Source organism: Aspergillus steynii, assembly GCF_002849105.1.
Source record: "Aspergillus steynii IBT 23096 chromosome Unknown P170scaffold_1, whole genome shotgun sequence".
NCBI lineage: Eukaryota > Fungi > Ascomycota > Eurotiomycetes > Eurotiales > Aspergillaceae > Aspergillus > Aspergillus steynii.
In genome coordinates, this window is record NW_020194398.1 from 4120183 (window position 1) to 4141167 (window position 20985).

Genomic DNA, 20985 nt, shown 5'->3' on the forward strand with positions numbered 1-20985 from the left:
GAGTAAAGATAAGTTGAGGATACGAGCATGCTGCTTCTATCTGCCAGATCAAAACTAAAATATCCAAGGAATTCCGCTCAACTGCAGTTGTAAGCACTCGATGAGTTTCCTGTAGAATATGTATAGTCCGGGGCGCGTGGAGAAGTCCCGTGCCAGGCGGTCATGTGAATCCCGCGCATCCGCAGCTTTTCCCGATTCGTCCCAACATGGAAATCCTCCAACTCTCTCCAAGACCATTGCGACGGGATCCCACCACCTTTCTCGATGCATTCAATGCGCCTCGCTAGCAGGCTCCCCTCCGTCTTTACAGCGGCACCACGAGCCACTACCACCGCGCCATGGAAAACTCTCTCCGCCGGACATGTCCCATCGCAGATTCATGTACGCATTCTACCTCCCTCCCCTCTCACACCAAGCTCAAGCTCAAGCTAAAGCCCACGCCTCTTATAGAGCCAGCTCCCCTCGTCAATCTCGCCGCGCCGTCAATTCTCCCAGACCATCCCCAGCTTCTCATCGCCCTTCCGCCTATCTTCCAACAATGGCCCCGCCGAGCACAGCCAAACCTCCGCGCCATCGCAGCCGGAGTTCGAAATAAACGACCCCAACGACCCGCTCTCTCACTACGCCCAATACAAACCGAAGCGCCAATGGCCACCAGACATGTCCAAGCTGTCGCCGAAGCACCAGTTCCGGCTCGAGCGCAAGTACCGGCGACGCGCGGCGCTCAAATTCGCCCGACCGAAGTGGATGAAGGCGACGAAGTTGGTGCAGTGGGGCGTGATAGGATGTAAGTTTTGCGATGTGCCGTGCTTGGCTTGCGGAAGGGATTGTGGACGATGGGCTAATGGTTGCCTGTCTAGTTGTTTTGATATATGCGATGCTCTTTATGGAGTGGGATGATAGGGGAAGTCCGTTTGAGGAGGTGAGTATACCGACTTATATTGATCCATGCTGCTTAGGTGGGAAAGGACATTTTCTAACTTGACTGTGGTACAGTTCCGAAAGACCTTCTTTGCTGGCGTCAAGGGCGCCTTTTCGTCGCCTCCACCTCCAGGACCAGTCCGGAAGTCCGACGACACAACCACCAAGGAGCAGTAGAATACTATACTCGCCTACCCATCCTACCAAAGCATCCAGAGTCTCTCAGTTTCATTGCAACCAACGCATGCTGTACATTATACTCATATACTATCTAGACAAAATGAAACGAAAGCATGATCAAATTATCTACACCCTAGAATATCAATTCATTCATCTGTCGTAACGGGGCGGCTCTGGAATACAACGCAACTGTCCAAAAGGAACGAAACAATAAAGCATTTCTGTCTGGCATGCACTGGCAAGAAAAACGAGTGAGCAAAGATAAAAGCTGCAAGATTCATGATGGTGTGGCCCCGTTCCGTCATTAAGTCATTTCGCCGTGCCCGTGAGGCAGCAGGTAGATGATGCACCCAAAACTCCCAAATGTCAACGCCGTCCGATACAATACTCCGTGAAAAGCACTGAGCGGAAAAAACAGATACCCAGCAAAATATGGCCAAATATGAATAAACGAGAGAAAAATGTTCGATCGAGAACAAGGTAGGCAGACCCGAAACGCCGGTTCATGATCCTGAAAAGAGACGACAGAAGGGGCCAGTAAAGAGAATGTCAAGAAAGGAATATGCTGCAAGAATTGAAGGGGGCGGTCGTTGAAGGGCTCGGAATGAACATGTTTCAGGATCTAGATCCAGTTGCCGACCGGGTCATTTTTCTCGAATCTCGGGGACACCCGATTGTTCGCCGGGAGATCCAAAGCAAGCTCCAACTTGGGAGGTCTTTCATCCAGTAAACCCTTGCGCGGGCTGCCGCCAGCCGCCTTGAGCGGTGATTTGGTTGGCGATCCTGGCTCAGGTCTAGGAGGGCCTTCTCGAACAGCGAGATATGGCCATTCATCTTCAACGGCGGCGGCAACCCAGGTGCGCAGGCAGTCGTGCACCGAGAAGTAGAACTTCTCTTTGCATATTCTCAAGCTACCTCCCATGACTTTCTCAAACCCAGACGCCCGGAGCTCGGCTCGGAGCTGGTTCCGTTCCTCGCATGTCGGCAAGGATGCAATGATCCCGTTCAGGAGATCTATATGCGCAGCCAGATAGTTGGTAGCATCCCACTCAACTCCTCCAACATAAGGAGCAGCAGGGACCGGGGGCCTGGGCGTGGGGAAGTGACGTTCTCTATAAGTAGCGGCGGGTGTGTCGGCGTGCACAATGGGGATCACATTCAGATGGTGCAAGAAGATCCAGAACACTTCTTTGGTGACATTGCTGACCTCCTTGCACCACACTCGGTATGGCCTTGTTTGGTAGATGTTGGCAATGAAGGAGAGCGGCTGGTTTTCTTCCGGGGGCGTTGGGTCCCGCAAATACGAGAGGATTCGATGGGCGCGAGAGGCTGCGTCTGAGTTCGAGGTTGCGGTAGAGAGCTGGGTGAAGATAAGGTTGATGATGATGCCACGCGTGGTGAATTCACTGGGACCCTTCTTTTCCTCGTCAAAGATCATTTTCAAAAGCGCCGGAAAGAGTTCGGCCTCGATGTTGGTGAGGAGCTGCAGCGCTACCGATGTTGTGCAAAGAGCTTTTAAGCACAACAATGTCTCATGGAGGAGGGCGTCCTCGTGCTCTTCCCTATGGAATAGTTAGCATGGTTTCCAGGCCCGTGTCTTCGAGCTCGCGCAGCAGGATACTGACCTCCACTCCACCTTCATGATTCTGTATAAAAGTCCGACAATCTCATCCATTCCCCCGTCCGCGATGAAGGTATCAACCCAACTGACGGTCTCATTCCGCAAAAGAATTCGAAGCTTGTGCACCTTGCCTACCTCGATCATCTCCGGCTTCTGGATCTCCTTCAAGTAGTGCACGAAATCGGATGGGTCGGCGGCAGTGTCCCGCGAAAGGGATGTGGTCGAAGCCGTCGGAGTCATGATCTTGTAGATGCCTGCCGGTTGCGAAAGGTCCGCAGACTTGGGTCGACGGTGCGAACTAAAGCTATCGGGCCGTTGTTTCTTTGGAGACGAGGTCCCCTTGGAAAACGAAAAGCCGCGACTTCGGGATCGGGATCGGGAGCCTTTTCCATTCTGTGCCTGTCGGTCTGCTTTCTGTTCTTTTCCGCGGCCCCGACGGCCGGTGCTGTCGTTGGTATATACACTAGCGCTCGCGCTGTGCGGCGTGTTACTGTCCGCCTTGTCTTTCTGGATGAAGTCGGCCTTGATGTTCGTGTCCAGAGACCTCATCTTATCTCTCATGTTGTGAGGGATATTTCTCGCATCCTGGAAGATGGTGTTAGTCACTAGTGTTCTGTCCAGTATCTGGGGTCGGGTTAAGAATGCTAACCAAAAGCTTCTCGAACTCGCTCTCAAGGTCTTTGGAGCTGAGCCGTCTTTGCAGCTCGGCCTCTTGCTCTTTAGCATTGAACGCTGAAATAGCAGCCTGCACGCGAGAAACCCTCTTAGGGCTTGGTTCTGGTTTCCGTTCGGTCTCCGGGCGGGAGCCTGGTTTTGAGAGCCCACGAGGTCGTCCCCGTCCCTTGGAGGAAACAGGATCCGGCTGATCAGTTGGAGCCACTCTCTCAGGGGCCATGCTCTGGGGTGGCGAGAACATTTCCTTCACTTTGCGATTTCCCGCAAGGAAATCGGATTTCGGTCGGGGCTTTGCTTCCGTACGATTCGTGAGCGACGGCTGATGATAGTCGTGGAAATTACGCTGGTGTGCCGGCCCGTAGCGATTGGGAGTGTATAACGAAACCTCCTCCTGGAATGTTCTACGCCTGTTCGAAGATCCCGGAATTTCCGGCATGTCGTGGAATGAGCCCGTCGGGAATTGACCCCAGATTGGCGAGGGCATAGTGTCGACCAAGTCCGTAGGACTGCGGTTTTCCTTGTCTCGAGTGCTTCGGGACCCATCTCCCTTTCGGCCGCGCTGGGAGCGCTTCAGAATGGCCGAGAGACTGTTGGCTGACTTGGCTTTCTTCGGTTTCAGATCTGTGGACTCGTCTTCCAGCGACTCCTCCGTTTTGTGGTTCCCACGTTCCATGTAGCTCTTCAGGGACTTCAGCGACACGGCACTCTTTGTCTTCTTGTGCAATCCGGTCTTCTCGTGTTTATCAGGCGATTTCTGGCGTGTAGAACCGGCTTCCGCGGCATCGCGATTCGCAGCGATTTCGGCCAGCGGATGTTGGTCCAGGGTACCATACGCCTGGTCTATCGGGGAACCGAAGGAGTCACCCGATGGCTGGCTCTTGTGGGAGACTCTCGATGAGAAGGCTTCGTCGGCAGAGTGATTTCTCCGATGGGTTTTGGGAGACAGGAGCGATCTGAAGACGGACGATTTGGTGGGAGAACGGGTGGCATCGTCAAAAATATTCGGGCCTTGCATGCTGGGAGCCATATCTTATCACCTTTAGCCGGAAACTAATGGCATTGCCAGCGCGCAATTAGTACACCATTTGCAATAGCAGCCAGGAACAGGGCAATAGAGATGGCAAGGCCGAGAGGACTTACGGTAAATATGTCCCGATGCGACACCGAGCAAGCAACAGGACCCTAGGAGAAGGAAAGGAAAGAAGCGACCAATACGGAATAACACCAACCACGAGTATCTAGAAAAGCAAAACAGCAAGAACGCCTCGGAGAAACAAAGGCATTGAGGTCAACAAGACAAGATGTGGAGAGACGAAGCAGAAGAAGAAAAAAGAAAAGGGACGATGATAAGAGGAAGACGCCAACAACAACAGCAACAGCAACCACCGGAGCGGACGACGTGTGGGCAGGCCAGGAATTTGAAGGCTTCCAGAGCGACGGACATTAGCCAGGCGCCGTAATTCCCCAGGCTAAACTCATCTGACAACGGGACTTGCCAAACGGCCGGAGATCGTCCGCTGAGGGTGTAAACAGAATGCGGTCATCGCCGTTGCCAGGGGCAACCGACGCTGGCAGGTGAATCCTGCATGAGGTTTATTATCCATCCATTCGTGGTTTTTTTGGATCGCCCGTGGGAGTGCGTTCTGCGAACAAGTTTCTGTGTCGAGTCCGTCGGAGTTGATGTGTCCATTGATCAGATGGTGCTGGTTCTAGACGGTTGTGATATACTTCCCCTGGATATACTCCGTACAGCGGCCGCCCACCACTTCATCACGCCTATTTCATGCGAAAGATAGGATTACGACCACCTTTTGCCACTGGATGCTCTACACAAAGAAACTGCCTCGTCCTCTGTAGATCGTACATTCATGTCGGTTTGGGGTAAATTGATCTGTGGTCCTGTATGCGACATATATCGTCGACAGGTCTCAACGGGCAATGCAGCCTGCATTCCAGCTGACTGCATTGACGCCATGAGCCCGCCTGACCCAGTCGTCCGTACTACTGCCGGTGGACAGATGTAACTGCATTATATTACTCCATACTCCGGACTCAGTCGATGCAAGGAAGAAGAAACAGCGACCAAACAAACAAACCCCGGGTCACGGGACGCCAAGCAGATCGGCTTTCTTGGTCTTCTTGGTCGTGGGGTTCAGCGAGCTTCTTCTCTTGCAAGCATACTTTCTAGTGTCTATCAAATGCTCGAGATTCCCTCTATCGAGATTATCCATCTCGCCTCTTGCCCGGGTGGGTTTATCAATCACTTCCCCTGCCAGCTGTCACCATGAGGAACGTGACGATCGTGCCCACCGGGGCTAAGTTCCCTCGGCCAGAACAGCCCACCGGCGAAATGCGTCATGGCTACCGAATTCTGGACCTCGACAACCCACATCCTTTCGATTCACGCCCTGTCCCCGCCCTAGCATCGAGGCCTGTCGCCATCTCGACTCATTGATTCTGTCGATCAGGGATAATTGGACCAGATAGATCTCTTCCCCTGCTTCTCCGGTCTGCAGTGGAACCCGCCGGCATCGGGCAGTTTCGGGCATTTCTCCCCGCGGCTTGATTTCCAACGTGGTATTGCGAGTTCGACCTATTCCGACGAACAAAACGAGCGAACTCGAGACGCACGGTCTGTGCAAGTGTCCCACTTCTGCTGCAAAATACTCCGACAGTGCGATCTGTCAACTCCGGTCGCCATGAACTGTCCCTCGAGAACCGATGATGACCTCGAACACCCGGATTGGAACCAGAACCCACCGGCGCTGAGTGCCGACATAACCACTCGGAACAATCTGAATGGAATTGCCAACTCGAAAGTGCATCGGAGACATGCTCCGGGGCATGGTGGAATCATGGGGGACGGACTGACGGCCATCGAGTCTCAACGGTCCCGCCTGGATGACAACGAGCCCGCGTCCGAGAAGAAGGGCCCCGGCGAAGTGGTCTCTGCCGCCTTGGGGTATCAAGCCCCCAAGGCGGACAGCGGATCACCTCGCCGTCCTTTCAAACAATACATCACGTCGTCATCTTTGCATCTCGCCCAGAGCATTGTCAAATTTGCCCGCTTTCTGGGTCCGGGTTTCTTGATTGCCGTCGCCTACATCGACCCGGGAAACTACGCCACCGATGTGGCTGCAGGTGCCGAGTTTCGATACGCTCTCCTGTTCATCGTTCTCCTCTCCAATCTTTTTGCCATTTTTCTGCAGTCGCTGTGCATCAAGCTGGGCACGGTGACCGGGCTGAATCTGGCAGAAAACTGCAGAGAGCACCTCCCCAGATGGCTGGTGATTATTCTCTATATATTTTCCGAGTCTGCAATTGTGGCCACCGATATCGCAGAGGTAAGATCGTTCTTCCGGGATAATCAGCGGGGGATTGTTGCTGATCATCGTCTGAACAGGTCGTCGGATCGGCCATTGCGCTCAATCTCTTATTGAAGATCCCTCTGGTGGCGGGGTGTGCAATCACGCTTGCAGATGTCCTCTTCATTCTTATCTTCTACAGACCCAATGGCGCAATGTGGGGACTGCGTTTATTCGAGTTTTTTGTCATGGCCTTGGTCCTGGGAGTAGTGATTTGCTTTTGCATCCAGCTCTCTCTTATCAAAGAACAGTCAATTGGCGCTGTTTTTAAGGGGTTCTTGCCATCATCGGCCATTGTACAGTCGCAGGGGTAAGTCAACATACTTTTCCACTCAGCTCAGGGCCGCTGGGTTTCAGACACTCATTGTTTTGTCCACAGTTTGTACCAAAGCTGTGGCATCCTCGGCGCTACCGTCATGCCGCATTCCATGTTTCTGGGTAGCGGGGTAGTCCAGTCTCGCTTGAAGGAATTCGACGTTACCCAGGGCTACGTGGATCCCTCCGTCTGCTTGGGAAGTACGGGCGGAGAGGTGGAATACAGACCATCTCTCCATGCCATTAGAGGGTGCATGAAGTACTCCATCATCGAACTTACGTTGTCGCTGTTTACCTTTGCGTTGTTCGTGAACAGCTCCATCCTCATTGTTGCCGGTGCGTCGCTCTACGGCACGTCCGGCGCCGACGACGCGGACTTGTGGGGAATTCACGATCTACTGTCGAATTCCATCGCCCCCGCTGCAGGCCTAGTCTTTGCGCTCGCCTTGCTTCTTTCCGGCATCTCCGCGGGCATCGTCTGCACCATGGCGGGACAGATGGTCAGCGAAGGGATGTTGAACTGGAGCATTCGGCCCTGGCTTCGCCGGCTGATCACTCGGTCGGTTAGCATCATTCCAAGTATCATCATCGCCGGCGCTGTAGGCAAGGAAGGGCTCGACAAAACCCTCACTGCCAGTCAAGTAGTGCTGAGCATCATCCTGCCGTTCGTGTCCGCCCCGTTGATCTATTTTACATGCCGCAACCGGTTCATGACCGTCCCGGCCGATCGGATGAGCTACGGCCAGAATCCGGGTGACCCGGTGCCCCAGGAGGGCGTGAAAATGCGAAACAACTGGTTCGTCTCTGGGATTGCCATCATCGTATGGTTGATTATCGCCGTCATGAACGTAGCTTTGCTGGTTCTCGTGGGACTCGGCAAAGCCTCCTAACCGACAACAGTGTAGATTGGGGATGGCGATGACCCGTACGGAGAGGAAGAAATGACTCAGTATTATGCTAGAAGACAGCGTAGTTACAAGGGGATATGTGTGACGTCATGGAAAGCACGAGGGAGAAGCAAGTATGGAGGTTGAGGTGGTAGTAGGGCGACTGAAACAGGAGAAACTCAGGGTTGCAGGTATACATAGATAGATCATTGAATGGAATTCAACCGACGAGACCGGAATGGCTCAAATCAACGAGAACGGAACAAGAATAAGAAAACCAACGAGACTAAACTCCGATGCTGTCCATGCTCGAATCGAAACTCCAAATAAACCCGTCCAAAAATCATACGAAGCATTAGCCCAGACCACCAGCCGGCTCCTTGACCTTGGCCTGCTCCGGAGGCTCGTCGATAAACTGCGGCGGGGCCACCTCATCCTGCAGGAAACTCGGCATGGCGCTCTCCCCCATCGAGCTTTCGAACATGGTCTCCTCGCCCAGCGCCTCCAGCTCCGCGTCGAGATCCGCCTCGTCCACGTCCTCGGGCACGTCGTAGGCGCGCGAGATACTCTCCTGGATCTCATTGCCAACGTCCATCAGGTCCGCCATCTCATCCTGCATGCGCTCGATCTTGTCCACGTCGATCTTGCCGTACTGCTTCTTCAGCGTCGACGTGGTCGTCTTCATCGCGTCCACCGTCGTCATCACGTTCTTCAGGTTATCCTGCATCATGCCCGCCTGCTCCATGTTCCAGGACTGCTGCGAGAGCTGGTCGCGCTGCGCCTCGTACTGCTTCCGGCGCTGCAGCACCTTCAGCGCTTTCTGCCGCAGGGCGTTCTTGCCCGGCCCGTCGCGCATCTTGGAGATCTTAGACTGGTAGGTCGAGAGCTCGGAGTTTAGCGAGGCCAGCTTGACGTCGATGCTGGCGATCCGGTTGTCCACCTAGCATGCAGGGCACAGAAGGTTAGCTCATGCGGGGTCCTTTATTTGGATGTGGGAGTGAACGAGGGTGGGAGCACTCACGCCGGAGATGGCACTGTCCAGCGTCGGCTTGGGGGCCGAGTTCTTGGTTCCGAAGAGTCGATTCATGGTGGCGGAAGGAAACGTATGGAGGGTGAAGACTGAAGACTGAAGAGAGGGGCGAAAGACGGGGAACGGGATGATGTAGCTAGCTCTTCACTAGTAGATATATGCTGTAGACTAGGTTGGGATAGAATGGAATAGTATGCAATTAGGTAACCGGCGTGGCCACCGCTGCCTAGGCCGGCGGTCGGTCGGACTAAGAGGAACTCGAAGAGGATAGATACAATTGACTTCTGAAGGACGGGAAGCCACTCCAGTGAAGATGCGGACGGTGGATGTGGAATCAGGCTGGACACGAGGGATCTGACTAGACAAAGTTCAACGCCGCCAACGATCTTGAGTCTTTCGTTTCCCCACGAAGCCCGGCCTGCTGCACGTGATCCGCAGCCGCGGCAGTTGACAATCGACAATCGCCATTCATCGACTTGGGATGAATGGACTTGTGGACTCATGGATTCCCCGGCGAGCACTTCCCATCATCTGACAAGTTCATCGGCAACACGTGTGACGGGAGATTTACCAGCCCGATTACCAATAGATACACCTCCAGAGCCCGTAGGACTACTTACGTGAGGGAGTGAGCGACTGGTGAGGTATCCGGTACTTGTCCACCCACCGTGGCGGGTAGGGCCAGTGCGGTACCAGATACAAGGGAACATCGCCTCGTGCGGCGGCAAAGCGAGTTTCTCGTGGTTTTGGACGAGTCGCGGGGATTCGATCAGCTCCAGTCAACTTTCAATCTTCACGCTCAATTCTCAATCCCCACGAGAGTCTGGCCCCATCGGATCAGCCTGTCTGTCCTGGTCCGAGAGACTCCCCTCGACAGACCCCCGAATTAAATTCCTTAGTCAAAAGGCCCCCTCTTTCGCGTATCTGATTTCCCCCCGCCGTCGGGCTTGTTCATGTTGGGTATTTCCGCCCTGCTTCTCCTTCCAAGGATCAAACTTGCCGGCCGATCCAGACGCAGCCGCCAGCGCAACTGAACTCACCGATCATCATCCTTCCTCTTCCTCTCCCGACTCTCCTCTCTTAATACCCCCTTTAAATTAAACTAAAAAAAATACCCTATCCATCTTCCCCCACGGGCTGACACTCCGTCACTGTCCGACAACGGAGGCTCTGACGCAGACCTCCCAAACTGCCGACGGCCTGGATTTCGCCTGTGCACCTGAGAGCCCGTGCCTCTGACGACCAGTTGGTCTGTTCTCATCTTCCCCCCCTCAACAAAGGAGTCTGGCACGGTCTCCCCTTCATTGTCATTCTCTTAAGGTCGTGAAGGTATGCTCTCTACTTTCCCTGGGTGACTGGTGGTTTGTGTTAAGTGGTGGCTGTGTCTCATCATTGAATGTACCCCCCCTGATTTGCCGGGGCTTGTCGATTCCCACATGGTCTCTTCAACGCTTCTGATGTCGATCAGAGTTAGTCTCGAGGGGGAACACCTCGCCTGTTCCGTCACGAGGTAATTTGGGATATGGTTCTGCGATCGGATTGCTAACGGGCTGGTTTCTGAATTGCAGCGCTAGATCGCTCGGACCGGATTTATCTAACTTGTCAACCATTCTCTCTCCTTACCTCATCATCCCCGGTGCATCTGATTTGTCTGAGACGACTTGCATATGACGACTGCGCCTTCGTGGAAACCCGTCTTTTCTCGTCCGCCTCGAATCACCGCCGTTTCCCCTTGCGCGTGGGTTTGGTCCCGCATAGAAGAAAGCTCGCCCGCAGGAACTCGGTGAACGACCCGCCGCGCCCACACAAAAGTGCTTGTGATACCCTGACCTTTTCCTTTTCCATGAGTCATTTCGCTCAACTATATAATTCATCATGTTTTGGCGTTTCGGAGGATATGCAAGTATCTCGAGCATCGATACCCTGCTTGACAAGCCCCACGTCAGCCTCGAGGAGCTGTTGGACGAGTCGGAGTTGATCCAGGAGCTGAAGCAACACAATACGAAGCTCATAGAGTATTTACGAGATGATAATGTCTTGAAACGTCTTATGGACTATGTGATCGCCCCGAGTCTGGTGAACGACGACGATGACGACGATGAACCCAACGACAGTAATGCCGCGCCCGCGTCGAAGGACGCTTCCGCCGACGAGGAGAAGCGGGGTGATCCGCTGAAGGACCTGCTGGACCCCGAGGACCTGGAGAAGGCGGAGAAGGACCGCCTCAAGAGAGCCTACGTTGCCTGTGAGATTCTTTCGTCGGAGATCTGGTCGATACTCGAGTCGATCATGCTCAATCCCGGCTACCTACGGGATTTCTGGGGCTTTGTGAGACGATCGCCGCCCCTGGATTCGGTCCAAGCGAGTTACTTCACGAAAGTAAACGAGGGCCTATTCGATAAGAAGACGAGCGAAATGCTCGAGTTCTTCAAGTCGCTGGATGGCATCATCCCCGCCATTCTCCAGCATGTGGACAACCCGATGGTCATGGACCTTCTCCTGAAGATCATCAGTCTTGAGAAGGTGGAAGGAGGCCAGGGAATCGTTGATGTAAGTTCACGGGAACGAAGGGTCTTTAGACGATCGAACCGGGCGCTGACACCCAACTCCTAGTGGTTGAAAACGCAAAACCTCATACCGATTCTCCTCTCGTTCTTGTCCACTGATCGCCCGGCGTCGGTTCAGACCTCGGCGGGCGATTTCCTCAAGGCGATCATCACCATCTCTGCGAATGCTACGCAGAACGACCAATCGTGTATTGGACCCAACAGCCTGACCCGCCAATTAGTCTCCCAGCCGTGCGTGGAGAGTCTCATCAAGGCTATGCTCCAGGGCGGAAACCCTTTGACGGTGGGCGTTGGTATTGTCATCGAAGTGATTCGAAAGAACAACTCCGACTATGACCCGGACAATATCAATGGTCCCGACTCCATGCCCTCCACCTACGACCCCATCTACCTGGGGAACCTCTTGCGGCTCTTCGCGAAGCACATCCCGGATTTCATGGCCCTCATTCAAAGTTCGAAGCACACTGTCAGTGACGGCGGGGAGGTCAAGAGCGTGGAAAGAGGCCGGCTCACTTCGGCCTGGGGTGCTAGGATCGAACCGTTAGGATTTGATCGGTTCAAGACTTGCGAGTTGATGGCCGAGTTGTTGCACTGCAGTAACATGGGTCTTCTGAACGAGCCGGGAAGCGACGAATACGTGCAGCAACGCGATGCTGAACGTGAGCGGCTGGTTCGGGAGGGTGTCTTTAACCCGCAGCAAGAAACCTCTGGTTTCGACGGCAATGAATCCACCGCCGACTTCGTCAATGGGTCCGTCATCGGCGACGGCTCCCCAGAAGACTCCAAGGTGCTCGAATCCTCGGCGAACGCCGGTGAAGATGGATTTGAGGATGTAAGCTCCTCGGGCGTCCTTGTTGACAAGGAGAAAGATGCATCCGATGAAAAACCCACCGGTGCTCAGGAATCGGCATCCCAGGACGCGACTTCAAAGGCGCAGGAAGAGTCTACTCCAGCCTCTGACCAAGCCGCACCCAAGGCGCCGGAAAACAAGAGCCAGGACCAGAAGGATACGGAGATTGCAGACACGACCCAAGCACACACACCTCCATCCGACCCAATGTCACCGACAGCATCAGGGCTTACAGACCGAATCGGAGAAGTATCCCTTGACAACCAAACTCCCCAGGAGGCATCAACGGAGGCGAAGTCTGGGGAATCGGCAGCCGCCCCTCAGAGCGATCAGGGCCAGGAACAAGCGTCCGCTCCCATGTCATCCAACCCCGAGGCTGTGCCACCACCTCTTTTCGCTGCGAAGTCTCAGAGTCCCGAAGAAAATAACCCGAGCCCTGATACTGCTGGCCATATCGGTGATGCATCGGGTCCAACAGAGTCTGCTGCGCAGTCTACATCCCAGGAAACCGAGGAATTCCAGCATCATCTACACCCAGATGTCCAGGTTGATCCCAATGGCCGGCCAGTTGTCGGCGACTACCTGAAACTCATGTTTGTGAAGAATCGGGTTGTCCCTACTATTCTGGTAAGTCGGGCTCGTAGTCCAGACGCTTTAACGTGTGCTTTGTGCTGACTAGATGTTCTACAGGATTTCTTTTTCCGTTTTCCTTGGAACAATTTCCTTCACAATGTCGTGTATGACGTCGTGCAACAAGTGTTCAACGGCCCCATGGAGCGTGGGTACAACCGAGCGCTGGCTGTCAACGTCTTTGAGACCGGTCGGATAACCCATGAGATTGTGGACGGCCAGAGGAGAAGCGATGCAGCCCAGCGTGCCAAGAAGATCCGACTTGGGTACATGGGCCATTTGACGCTGATTGCCGAGGAGGTTGTCAAGTTCAGTGAGCGACACCCGCCGGAGTTGTTGTCTCCCACTGTGATGGAGCATGTACTGAATCCTGAGTGGATTGAATACGTCGAGCAAACTCTCTCCGAGACTCGTGAGCGTGACAACGCCATCCTGGGTGGAGTCCGCCCCGACATGTCGATTGGAGGTCGCCAAGGCATGCTCAACTCTGGCCAAAGCATGAATGCCTCTTCCGCCCTTGCTGAAGCGGGCCTCAACGGCTCAGCTGGAGGATCAAACTTCCAGGGATTTGACATGAACCAAGGCAGTGTGTCTGGCGGAGCTTTCGGTCTCGGTGGCGGCGCCGGCGGTTCTCTTCTCAGCGGATTTGCCAGCTCCAGCGATGACGACGAGGACGAAGAGATGGAGGACCAAGAAGATAGGAACTCAGGCGAACAATCTGCCGAAGGCAGTTCTGAAAATGTGGGTGATGATTTCTTTACTGATGTTGACATGCACGACCCATGATCATGATGATGACTTGCATTTTCCCTTTTCTTTTCCTTTTTGACTTTTGTTCCATTCCCCCTTCTCAAGAACTTCCTTTCCTCTCGTCCGCCCTTTTCTTAACCAATCTCTAAGCATTCGTCGTTGTTATCTCCCGATACAACGGCTGAGGAAGGGATGGCACATGATAAATGACGGGGAGTGGTGGAAGGTTCTACAGGAATCACTTCATTGAGCGTTTGGCTTGCAGCACCTTGCATTTACGTTTGGATCTATCCATCGAAACTCCATCTCTCCCCGACATCGTGTGATATCATTTCCTCTGGCATTGTTCTCCTTTTCTTTTCTTTCTTCATAGTCATATAAGTAGTCCCTTGGCTTTTTTCGCCTGGGTGATGACATTGCATTTGTATACATGAAGCATTGCATTTTTCCTCCTTTGCGGGACTTTCCCTTTTTCTTTTCTTTCTTCTCTATGCTTTGTATAGTTGTTGCTGCACTTGCCTCCCCAATATACCCAAAAATACATTTGTTGCATGAGTAACTGACTGTGATAAAACACAATAGGCCTCCAGCCAACCTATACCTATTCTTCCTCCGCCTCCAGCTCCTTTGAGTCTCGGTCCCTCTCGAGCGCGAAGGCAATTGGCAGCTCGACTCGCGGCCCAAAAGCAACAGGCGGCAGAAAACAGCGACAACAAGGACGAGGACAAGCAAGGGGGCGAGAGCAACGACTCCCAGTGGCCTTCCAACCCGTTCGTGATTGCCGGGCTCGAGGACGATGGCGAGGGTGCAGACTCACCTGCAAGGTCTGCCTTCCCGTCGACCGACTTCGCCCCGACGCACAAGGACGAAGCCTTCTCGTCACCCACGTTCCCCGAGTCCGGATTCAGCCCGCCCGACTCTTTGTCAACCAACTCATCCGATGATGACGGCGAAGGGCGATCGCAAGGAGCGCGACGTAAGGAACGAGTTCCTCTAGAGGTTGAAGATGACGATGACGATATGGGCGAGATGGTTGGCCCATCGCTTGGGTCCGATATGATGGACTCCGACGAAGAAGACGAGGCCATCATTAACGAGTCACTAGGATACCCAAACCTAGGCCCCGGACGGTACAAGAATTTCCGAAGATCGCGCGTCGGGGAATCTCCCTTTGGAGACGACCAGGATGACAGCAGCGACGGCGAGGATGACGGGCTTGTCGAGATTCTGGTCCCGGGGAGGAAATCCTAACCTGTTTATTTCGCCCATACGATACCGCATTGGTTTTCCGTCCAGAGCGCCGACGTGCGATGAGGTCGGGAGACAATCCTCATGATGATGTACACTATTGACTGCATGACATCTGTATGTTTCATCTCTGCAATGCATGGAGCTGAGTTCACCTTGACGGGGATCCAGAAGGCGGTGCACTATACGCTGGATGAAGCATTGAAAGAGATACGGGGGACTTTAGCAAGTCCCCAGGGAGAAAGAGGGAGGGTGGATGACATTTTTGTGACTTCGGCGAAGTCACGAAAGGAATGGTTATGAATCTACAGGCGTTCTTGATTTGTTGTTGGCACTTTTGTATTTGGGTCGGAGGGGGGAGAGATGCTCGGCTTCAAGATGAGTTGGGCTCTTTCAGGTAGTTGTACGATAACCATGTTAGAAGAGTGAATGTTGTTTTTGCGTTGTTCAACCGACATAAGAAAGTAGACCAGGAGATGTGTAGAGCGAGAAGATGTTCAGAATCAGAACGGGAGAGGAACACCAGCAAAAAAAAGTGGGACATGACGATTTATTCATCTTCCATCCGCCTTTCCACCCCACCTCCATCACCCTCCCTTTCACGCCAGAAAGAAGACAGCCTTGTAGGCATACTTACCTCTGCCCATCATGGCTACTGATCCGACATCTTCCCCGTAAGATCCAAATCCCTTTTCGCATCCCCAACCAACCACTAGAACCCATCTATCCATGTACCCCAGTACCTAACTTCATACAGACCCAACACCAACACCAACACCAGCAGCCTAGAGCCCTACACCACGCTGCTGCAATGGATGACCCAACACGGCGGGCATCTGCACGAAAGCGTGCAAATAGCCAAAGACGAGCGACGCGGCGTGCACCTCCAAGTCCGAAAGGACTGGGCCGCCGGCGTCCCCAGCGGCACGCATATCATCCAGACGCCGCTGGCGTCGACCATGTCGTACTTCAACGCGACGGACTACGCGAAGGAAGGCAGTGCTGCCTCGTTCCCCGCGCACGGCGTCCACCTCCCGCAGGCGTTCATGGACGCCGTCGGCACCGAGGAGGCGTCGATTTTCTTCCTCATCGGGCAGTTCCTGCGTGGGCCTGACGGCTTCTGGTACCCGTATCTCAGGACGTTGCCGCAGCCTGGGGAGCTGACGACGCCGATGTATTATGGGGAGGGCGATGTTGAGTGGTTGCAGGGGACGAGTCTGTTGGCGGCTAGGGAGCAGAAGACGAGCTTGTTGAGGGAGAAGTATGAGCGGGCTTTTGCAGTGCTGAGTGAGTTGGGGTTTGAAGGGAGGGAGAGCTATACGTGGTGAGTGGTTTTCTTTTTCCTGTCTGGAATAGTTGGCAAGATTGTTGATCAAGATGGCAGGGATCTCTATATCTGGGCGTCGACCATTTTCGTCTCGCGCGCGTTCTCGGCAAAGGTCCTCTCCGGGGTGATTCCTGATGCGGAGCTGCCGGAAGAGAACGTCTCCGTTCTTTTGCCGTTTATTGACGTCTTGAATCATCGTCCACTGGCTAAGGTCGAATGGCGCGCTGGGAAGGATGATGTTTCGTTCGTGGTGTTGGAGAACGTTGCTGCTGGCGAGGAGATTGCGAATAACTACGGTCCTCGGAATAATGAACAGTGTAGGTGCACATTCCCCGGGGTAATAGTCGATGAGGACCAAACTAACATCGGTAGTAATGATGAACTACGGGTTCTGCCTCCCGGACAACCCGTGCGATTATCGGATTGTCAGTCTACGAGCACCACCGGGCAGTCCGCTTCAGGTCGCAAAAGCCCAACAGATGCAGATGTTCCCTGAAATGGCGAGTGCCCTGGCCGATGATCATTACTACGTGTTTAACGTTTTCTATCCCCTACTTGCTCCCGACACCCCCATGGAGCATTCGATATTCTCGCCGGCGCTGTTCAACGGCGTATCCATCCTGGCAGCAAACAACCGGGAATTGGAGACGCTAGAGATCTCGGAGCAAGGCGTCCGGATTGCCGATGCATATGGAAACTCGCGGACCATCCTTGCTGCTATCAGCCAGATCATCATCGAGCTTATCACTCACATCGTGAAACTGAAGTCATCTGCGGAAGAGCTCTCAAGCCCCGCAAGTCTCAAGCAGACCCATGCAAAGGTTTACCGGGACAGTCAGATCATGCTGTCCGAGACGGCTCTTGTGGTTGCGGCATGGACCCTCAACCGGTCACGGCAGCACAGCTTCACCGGAAGCTGGGACGAAACCAAGCACCTCCTTGGTGCCCACATGGGCCGCATCCCGAAGGGGAAATTTCCGGAGACAGTCCTGTCGCGAACTCAGATGCGGATTCTAGAGCGACAGTCCATCCTCGCGAACAACGGGGAGCTCTTTGCATTGGAGGAGCTACTGGATCTTCTCCCGGCTGAAATGCAACAGCCGTCCAAAGCGTGCTTCCAAGAGGTTACCGCAACGGCTGAAAAGGCCATGCCGATGCTGCGAGGAAGCGGCGAAACGCCCTTTGCTTTCCCCATGTTCCTTTGCGCTGTTATGGCGGCCTACAGGATCGCAAAAAATTCATCCAACGCCTCTCTGCTGTCTCCTCGTCTAGCCCAATGGGCTGGCTTCCTTCTGGAGAAGTATCCGCCCCCGCCTGACGATGTACTCTGGGCTGTGGAGGACGAGGACGATGAATATCTATTGACGATGTTTGACGAAGCTCTTGAAAATATGAAAGAAAAGAACAACTGGGTATTCTCCCGGTTGTCTGCGTACACCGGGGGGTGGGAGAACGACAACTGGTGGCTTTCTCCCAATTGGGTGCGATGGGCCTGGATGCTAGTTGAGCAGGAGAGCGTGTCGGTGCCCGAGGATCCACTGGGACTATTGGCGGCCGGGGAGCCGGGACAAGGGTCGGTGATGCTGTCGACGGTGTCGTATCTGTATGTGCCGCAGGTGTAAGAAGGAAGTCAGATAGAGAGGTAGAAATGCAGGTAGATATAGAAACGCAGAGAGTTATACCTAAGTATGCACATAAGATTACCGCATTGGGAAGCGCGCACTGAGTAATCCGCCATTACTCAGCGGGGCCACGTGACCAGTCCGCAGCCAATCAGCGGCGGGCGAAAGGCGGATTCTCAGCAGGCGCAGGAATTGCCGCGAAGCTCAACTCCACGACAGCATCATATCTTGGTTCCCCCCTTCCTTCTCCCCTCTTTCTCCCCCAATTTCCTCCCCATTGGGCCCCAGCTGTCACCATGATATCTCGAGCGGCGGCTCCCACGCCTTCCTCCCTCGCCAACCTTTCCTCCCGGTCTCTCCGAGTCCAGGGCCCGGCTGCCCGCTCCTTCGCGACCGTCCAGGACAACGCCCCCCCCGTCCGCGGTCATGGCGGTCTGCAGGACCAGGACCGCATTTTCACGAATCTCTACAGCCACCATGGCGCGGATCTGAAGTCGGCTATGAAGTACGGTGACTGGCACCGCACCAAGGACATCGTGTTGAAGGGTCATGACTGGGTAGGCGTTTTCCTCTCTTCCGGACGACAAATCGAACCAATTCGTCGAATCAGAATCACCGATATGACAACGGACAATGCACAATGAAAGGAACAACCCAGGCTAACTAGTATCTCCTGTTCGATTTCAATAGCTCATCTCCGAAATCAAAGCCTCTGGTCTTCGTGGTCGTGGTGGTGCCGGTTTCCCCTCGGGATTGAAATACGTGAGTTGAATTCCGGCAAATCCTCGTGGGGGGAAGGAGATGGGAAAATTGATTCAATTGACTAACGTTTGGAATCTCCCATTCCAGTCCTTCATGAACTTCAAAGACTGGGACAAGGACCCCCGACCCCGATACCTCGTCGTCAACGCCGATGAGGGTGAGCCCGGAACCTGCAAGGACCGTGAGATTATGCGGAAAGACCCCCAGAAGCTCATTGAGGGCTGTCTCGTTGTGGGCCGTGCCATGAACGCCAACGCCGCCTACATTTACATCCGTGGTGAATTCTACCACGAAGCGACCATCCTCCAGCGGGCCATCAACGAGGCCTACCAGGCCGGTCTGATCGGCAAGAACGCCTGCGGCACCGGCTACGACTTCGACGTCTACATCCACCGCGGTATGGGTGCCTACATCTGTGGTGAGGAGACCTCCCTCATCGAGTCCATCGAGGGCAAGGCCGGCAAGCCTCGCTTGAAGCCCCCGTTCCCCGCCGCTGTCGGTCTGTTCGGCTGCCCTAGTACCGTCACCAACGTCGAGACCGTCGCCGTGACCCCCACCATCATGCGTCGTGGTCCTAGCTGGTTCTCCTCGTTCGGTCGTGAGCGTAACGCGGGTACCAAGCTCTTCTGTATCTCCGGTCACGTCAACAACCCCGTCACCGTCGAGGAGGAGATGTCCATCCCTCTGCGCGAGCTCATCGACCGCCACTGCGGTGGTGTCCGCGGCGGCTGGGACAACCTCCAGGCTATCATCCCCGGTGGATCCTCGACCCCGGTCATCCCCAAGTCCGTCGCCGACGACCAGCTCATGGACTTCGACGCCCTGAAGGACTCCCAGACCGGTCTGGGAACCGCCGCCATCATCGTCATGGACAAGTCGACCGACATCGTGCGCGCTATCTCGCGTCTGTCCACCTTCTACAAGCACGAGTCTTGCGGTCAGTGCACCCCCTGCCGTGAGGGCAGCAAGTGGACCATGCAGATGATGCAGCGTCTGGAGACCGGTCAGGCCCGCGAGCGTGAGATCGACATGCTCCAGGAGCTCACCAAGCAGGTTGAGGGTCACACCATCTGCGCTCTGGGTGAGGCCTTCGCCTGGCCCATCCAGGGTTTGATCCGTCACTTCCGTCCCGAACTGGAGGCTCGCATCAAGGAATACCAGCAGGAGCTTGGTGGCCAATCTCCCTACGCCGGTGGCTGGCACCCTAACAGCCGGGCGGAGGGTAAGCTGATCTCCCCTGGCATGTAAAAAACAGAAACAGAAAAAGAAAGAACAAAAAAATATCTTCTGTCTTATTCACATCTACCATCTCCTTTTCGTCTTTCGATTGACTTAATGGACATCGACAAAGAAACGGGAAGGGCCCAAACAATAACAATGAGAAGAAGATTCAAACAAAAAGGATATAATAACATCTCTGTTTATTATGTTTCTCTTAGATAAAGATGTGTTTGTGTGATTTGGTTCAGCAGGAGTGTCTTTTTTTTCTTTTCTCTTTTGTCTTTTTTTGTTTCTCCTAACCTCACCTTCCTCTCTTCCTCCTTTCTACCTCTTGTTTCCTTTTTATAATGTTCAGTTTATCATGTACAGTTCCCTGGTAGCAGCAATTCCACATTTCTTTTTCTTTTGTTCTTTTCTTTCTTGACATGTAGTAGTTGGATGGTTAATTGGCCTTGTTTGGGTCAATGAGTAGATAGGTTTTATTTCCTTTTCCCTTTTCCCATAGGGTATCTTAATAATATTGACCTGGGGTTCTACCAATAGATATTAAGATATTTGAGTTTTTTAGACCAATCAAATGTATCCAATTTCTATACGCCATCTCATAATACAAGTCTACTCTACTTACCCTTCTACTAAAATCCACACCTGCACCATCCACCCCATCTACGCAAACAAACCACATATTAAAAATCACTGCATTGCTCCATTACATCAAGTAGAATCGTCCCGTCATGGAAACGGTGCATACATACAAATTATGCCCGGGAAGGTAAGGGTGATCGGATCGAACTAAGACAAGGTTTTGGAATCATCATTCTTGCGCTTTACCATATGAGAAAAGATAATTAAAAAAGGGAGATGAGAAAAGAGAAAAAAAAAATAGCTCCTTCTCACATGGTCGGTGGCAGAATGGAAGAAATCCAAGTGGAAAAATTGGAAAAAAAGGTAAAATGATTTCAGACAGAAATACAATAGGGGTACAAGGGGTACGCGGTATGATGCTGAGGACTG

At 53.7% G+C, this 20985-nt stretch overlaps 7 protein-coding genes across 7 annotated transcripts; 5 read left to right on the forward strand and 2 right to left on the reverse strand.

Moving 5' to 3' along the window:
• Nucleotides 1-237: 237 nt before the first annotated feature.
• On the forward strand, nucleotides 238-1220 carry P170DRAFT_505648 (uncharacterized protein). Its single transcript, XM_024854310.1, has 4 exons — nucleotides 238-381; nucleotides 451-787; nucleotides 861-922; nucleotides 997-1220. The coding sequence occupies exons 1-4, from the start codon at nucleotides 265-267 to the stop codon at nucleotides 1096-1098; spliced, it is 618 nt and encodes a 205-aa protein (XP_024710318.1). The 5' UTR covers nucleotides 238-264; the 3' UTR covers nucleotides 1099-1220.
• A 503-nt stretch (nucleotides 1221-1723) lies between these two features.
• P170DRAFT_442939 (uncharacterized protein) lies at nucleotides 1724-4412 on the reverse strand (the record flags this gene model as incomplete). The annotated part of the gene is made up of 3 exons (XM_024850499.1): nucleotides 1724-2663; nucleotides 2727-3307; nucleotides 3372-4412. 3 exons carry the CDS (start codon nucleotides 4410-4412, stop codon nucleotides 1724-1726), a joined length of 2562 nt encoding a protein of 853 aa, XP_024710319.1.
• A 1684-nt stretch (nucleotides 4413-6096) lies between these two features.
• Nucleotides 6097-7967, forward strand: P170DRAFT_347587 (NRAMP family metal ion transporter; the record flags this gene model as incomplete). The annotated part of the gene is made up of 3 exons (XM_024843639.1): nucleotides 6097-6741; nucleotides 6801-7072; nucleotides 7142-7967. The coding sequence occupies 3 exons, from the start codon at nucleotides 6097-6099 to the stop codon at nucleotides 7965-7967; spliced, it is 1743 nt and encodes a 580-aa protein (XP_024710320.1).
• A 352-nt stretch (nucleotides 7968-8319) lies between these two features.
• P170DRAFT_421643 (putative SNF7 family protein (Cta1)) lies at nucleotides 8320-9051 on the reverse strand (the record flags this gene model as incomplete). The annotated part of the gene is made up of 2 exons (XM_024847378.1): nucleotides 8320-8904; nucleotides 8986-9051. The coding sequence occupies 2 exons, from the start codon at nucleotides 9049-9051 to the stop codon at nucleotides 8320-8322; spliced, it is 651 nt and encodes a 216-aa protein (XP_024710321.1).
• Nucleotides 9052-10632: 1581 nt separating this feature from the next.
• P170DRAFT_29778 (putative Sit4-associated protein) lies at nucleotides 10633-13996 on the forward strand. Its single transcript, XM_024843243.1, has 3 exons — nucleotides 10633-11544; nucleotides 11608-13038; nucleotides 13102-13996. The coding sequence occupies exons 1-3, from the start codon at nucleotides 10870-10872 to the stop codon at nucleotides 13825-13827; spliced, it is 2832 nt and encodes a 943-aa protein (XP_024710322.1). The 5' UTR covers nucleotides 10633-10869; the 3' UTR covers nucleotides 13828-13996.
• A 1628-nt stretch (nucleotides 13997-15624) lies between these two features.
• P170DRAFT_398850 (SET domain protein) lies at nucleotides 15625-17993 on the forward strand. Its single transcript, XM_024846250.1, has 4 exons — nucleotides 15625-15713; nucleotides 15797-16363; nucleotides 16424-16683; nucleotides 16739-17993. Exons 1-4 carry the CDS (start codon nucleotides 15688-15690, stop codon nucleotides 17986-17988), a joined length of 2103 nt encoding a protein of 700 aa, XP_024710323.1. The 5' UTR covers nucleotides 15625-15687; the 3' UTR covers nucleotides 17989-17993.
• A 215-nt stretch (nucleotides 17994-18208) lies between these two features.
• On the forward strand, nucleotides 18209-20390 carry P170DRAFT_432553 (NADH-quinone oxidoreductase subunit NuoF). The gene is made up of 3 exons (XM_024848286.1): nucleotides 18209-18545; nucleotides 18679-18750; nucleotides 18838-20390. Exons 1-3 carry the CDS (start codon nucleotides 18285-18287, stop codon nucleotides 19996-19998), a joined length of 1494 nt encoding a protein of 497 aa, XP_024710324.1. The 5' UTR covers nucleotides 18209-18284; the 3' UTR covers nucleotides 19999-20390.
• Nucleotides 20391-20985: the final 595 nt, after the last annotated feature.

Bases quoted from the DNA above. Each gene is read 5' to 3' on its own strand.
- P170DRAFT_398850 (XM_024846250.1), top strand. From the start codon at position 15,688: ATGGCTACTGATCCGACATCTTCCCC. The intron at 15,714-15,796 runs GTAAGATCCAAA...AACTTCATACAG, and splicing joins ACTGATCCGACATCTTCCCC to ACCCAACACCAACACCAACA. The intron at 16,684-16,738 runs GTAGGTGCACAT...TAACATCGGTAG, and splicing joins TCCTCGGAATAATGAACAGT to TAATGATGAACTACGGGTTC.
- P170DRAFT_505648 (XM_024854310.1), top strand. From the start codon at position 265: ATGCATTCAATGCGCCTCGCTAGCAGGCTCCCCTCCGTCTTTACAGCG. The intron at 382-450 runs GTACGCATTCTA...CGCCTCTTATAG, and splicing joins ATGTCCCATCGCAGATTCAT to AGCCAGCTCCCCTCGTCAAT. The intron at 788-860 runs GTAAGTTTTGCG...TTGCCTGTCTAG, and splicing joins GCAGTGGGGCGTGATAGGAT to TTGTTTTGATATATGCGATG.
- P170DRAFT_29778 (XM_024843243.1), top strand. From the start codon at position 10,870: ATGTTTTGGCGTTTCGGAGGATATGCAAGTATCTCGAGCATCGATACC. The intron at 11,545-11,607 runs GTAAGTTCACGG...CCCAACTCCTAG, and splicing joins GAGGCCAGGGAATCGTTGAT to TGGTTGAAAACGCAAAACCT. The intron at 13,039-13,101 runs GTAAGTCGGGCT...GATGTTCTACAG, and splicing joins GGGTTGTCCCTACTATTCTG to GATTTCTTTTTCCGTTTTCC.
- P170DRAFT_432553 (XM_024848286.1), top strand. From the start codon at position 18,285: ATGATATCTCGAGCGGCGGCTCCCACGCCTTCCTCCCTCGCCAACCTT. The intron at 18,546-18,678 runs GTAGGCGTTTTC...CGATTTCAATAG, and splicing joins TGTTGAAGGGTCATGACTGG to CTCATCTCCGAAATCAAAGC. The intron at 18,751-18,837 runs GTGAGTTGAATT...CTCCCATTCCAG, and splicing joins TCCCCTCGGGATTGAAATAC to TCCTTCATGAACTTCAAAGA.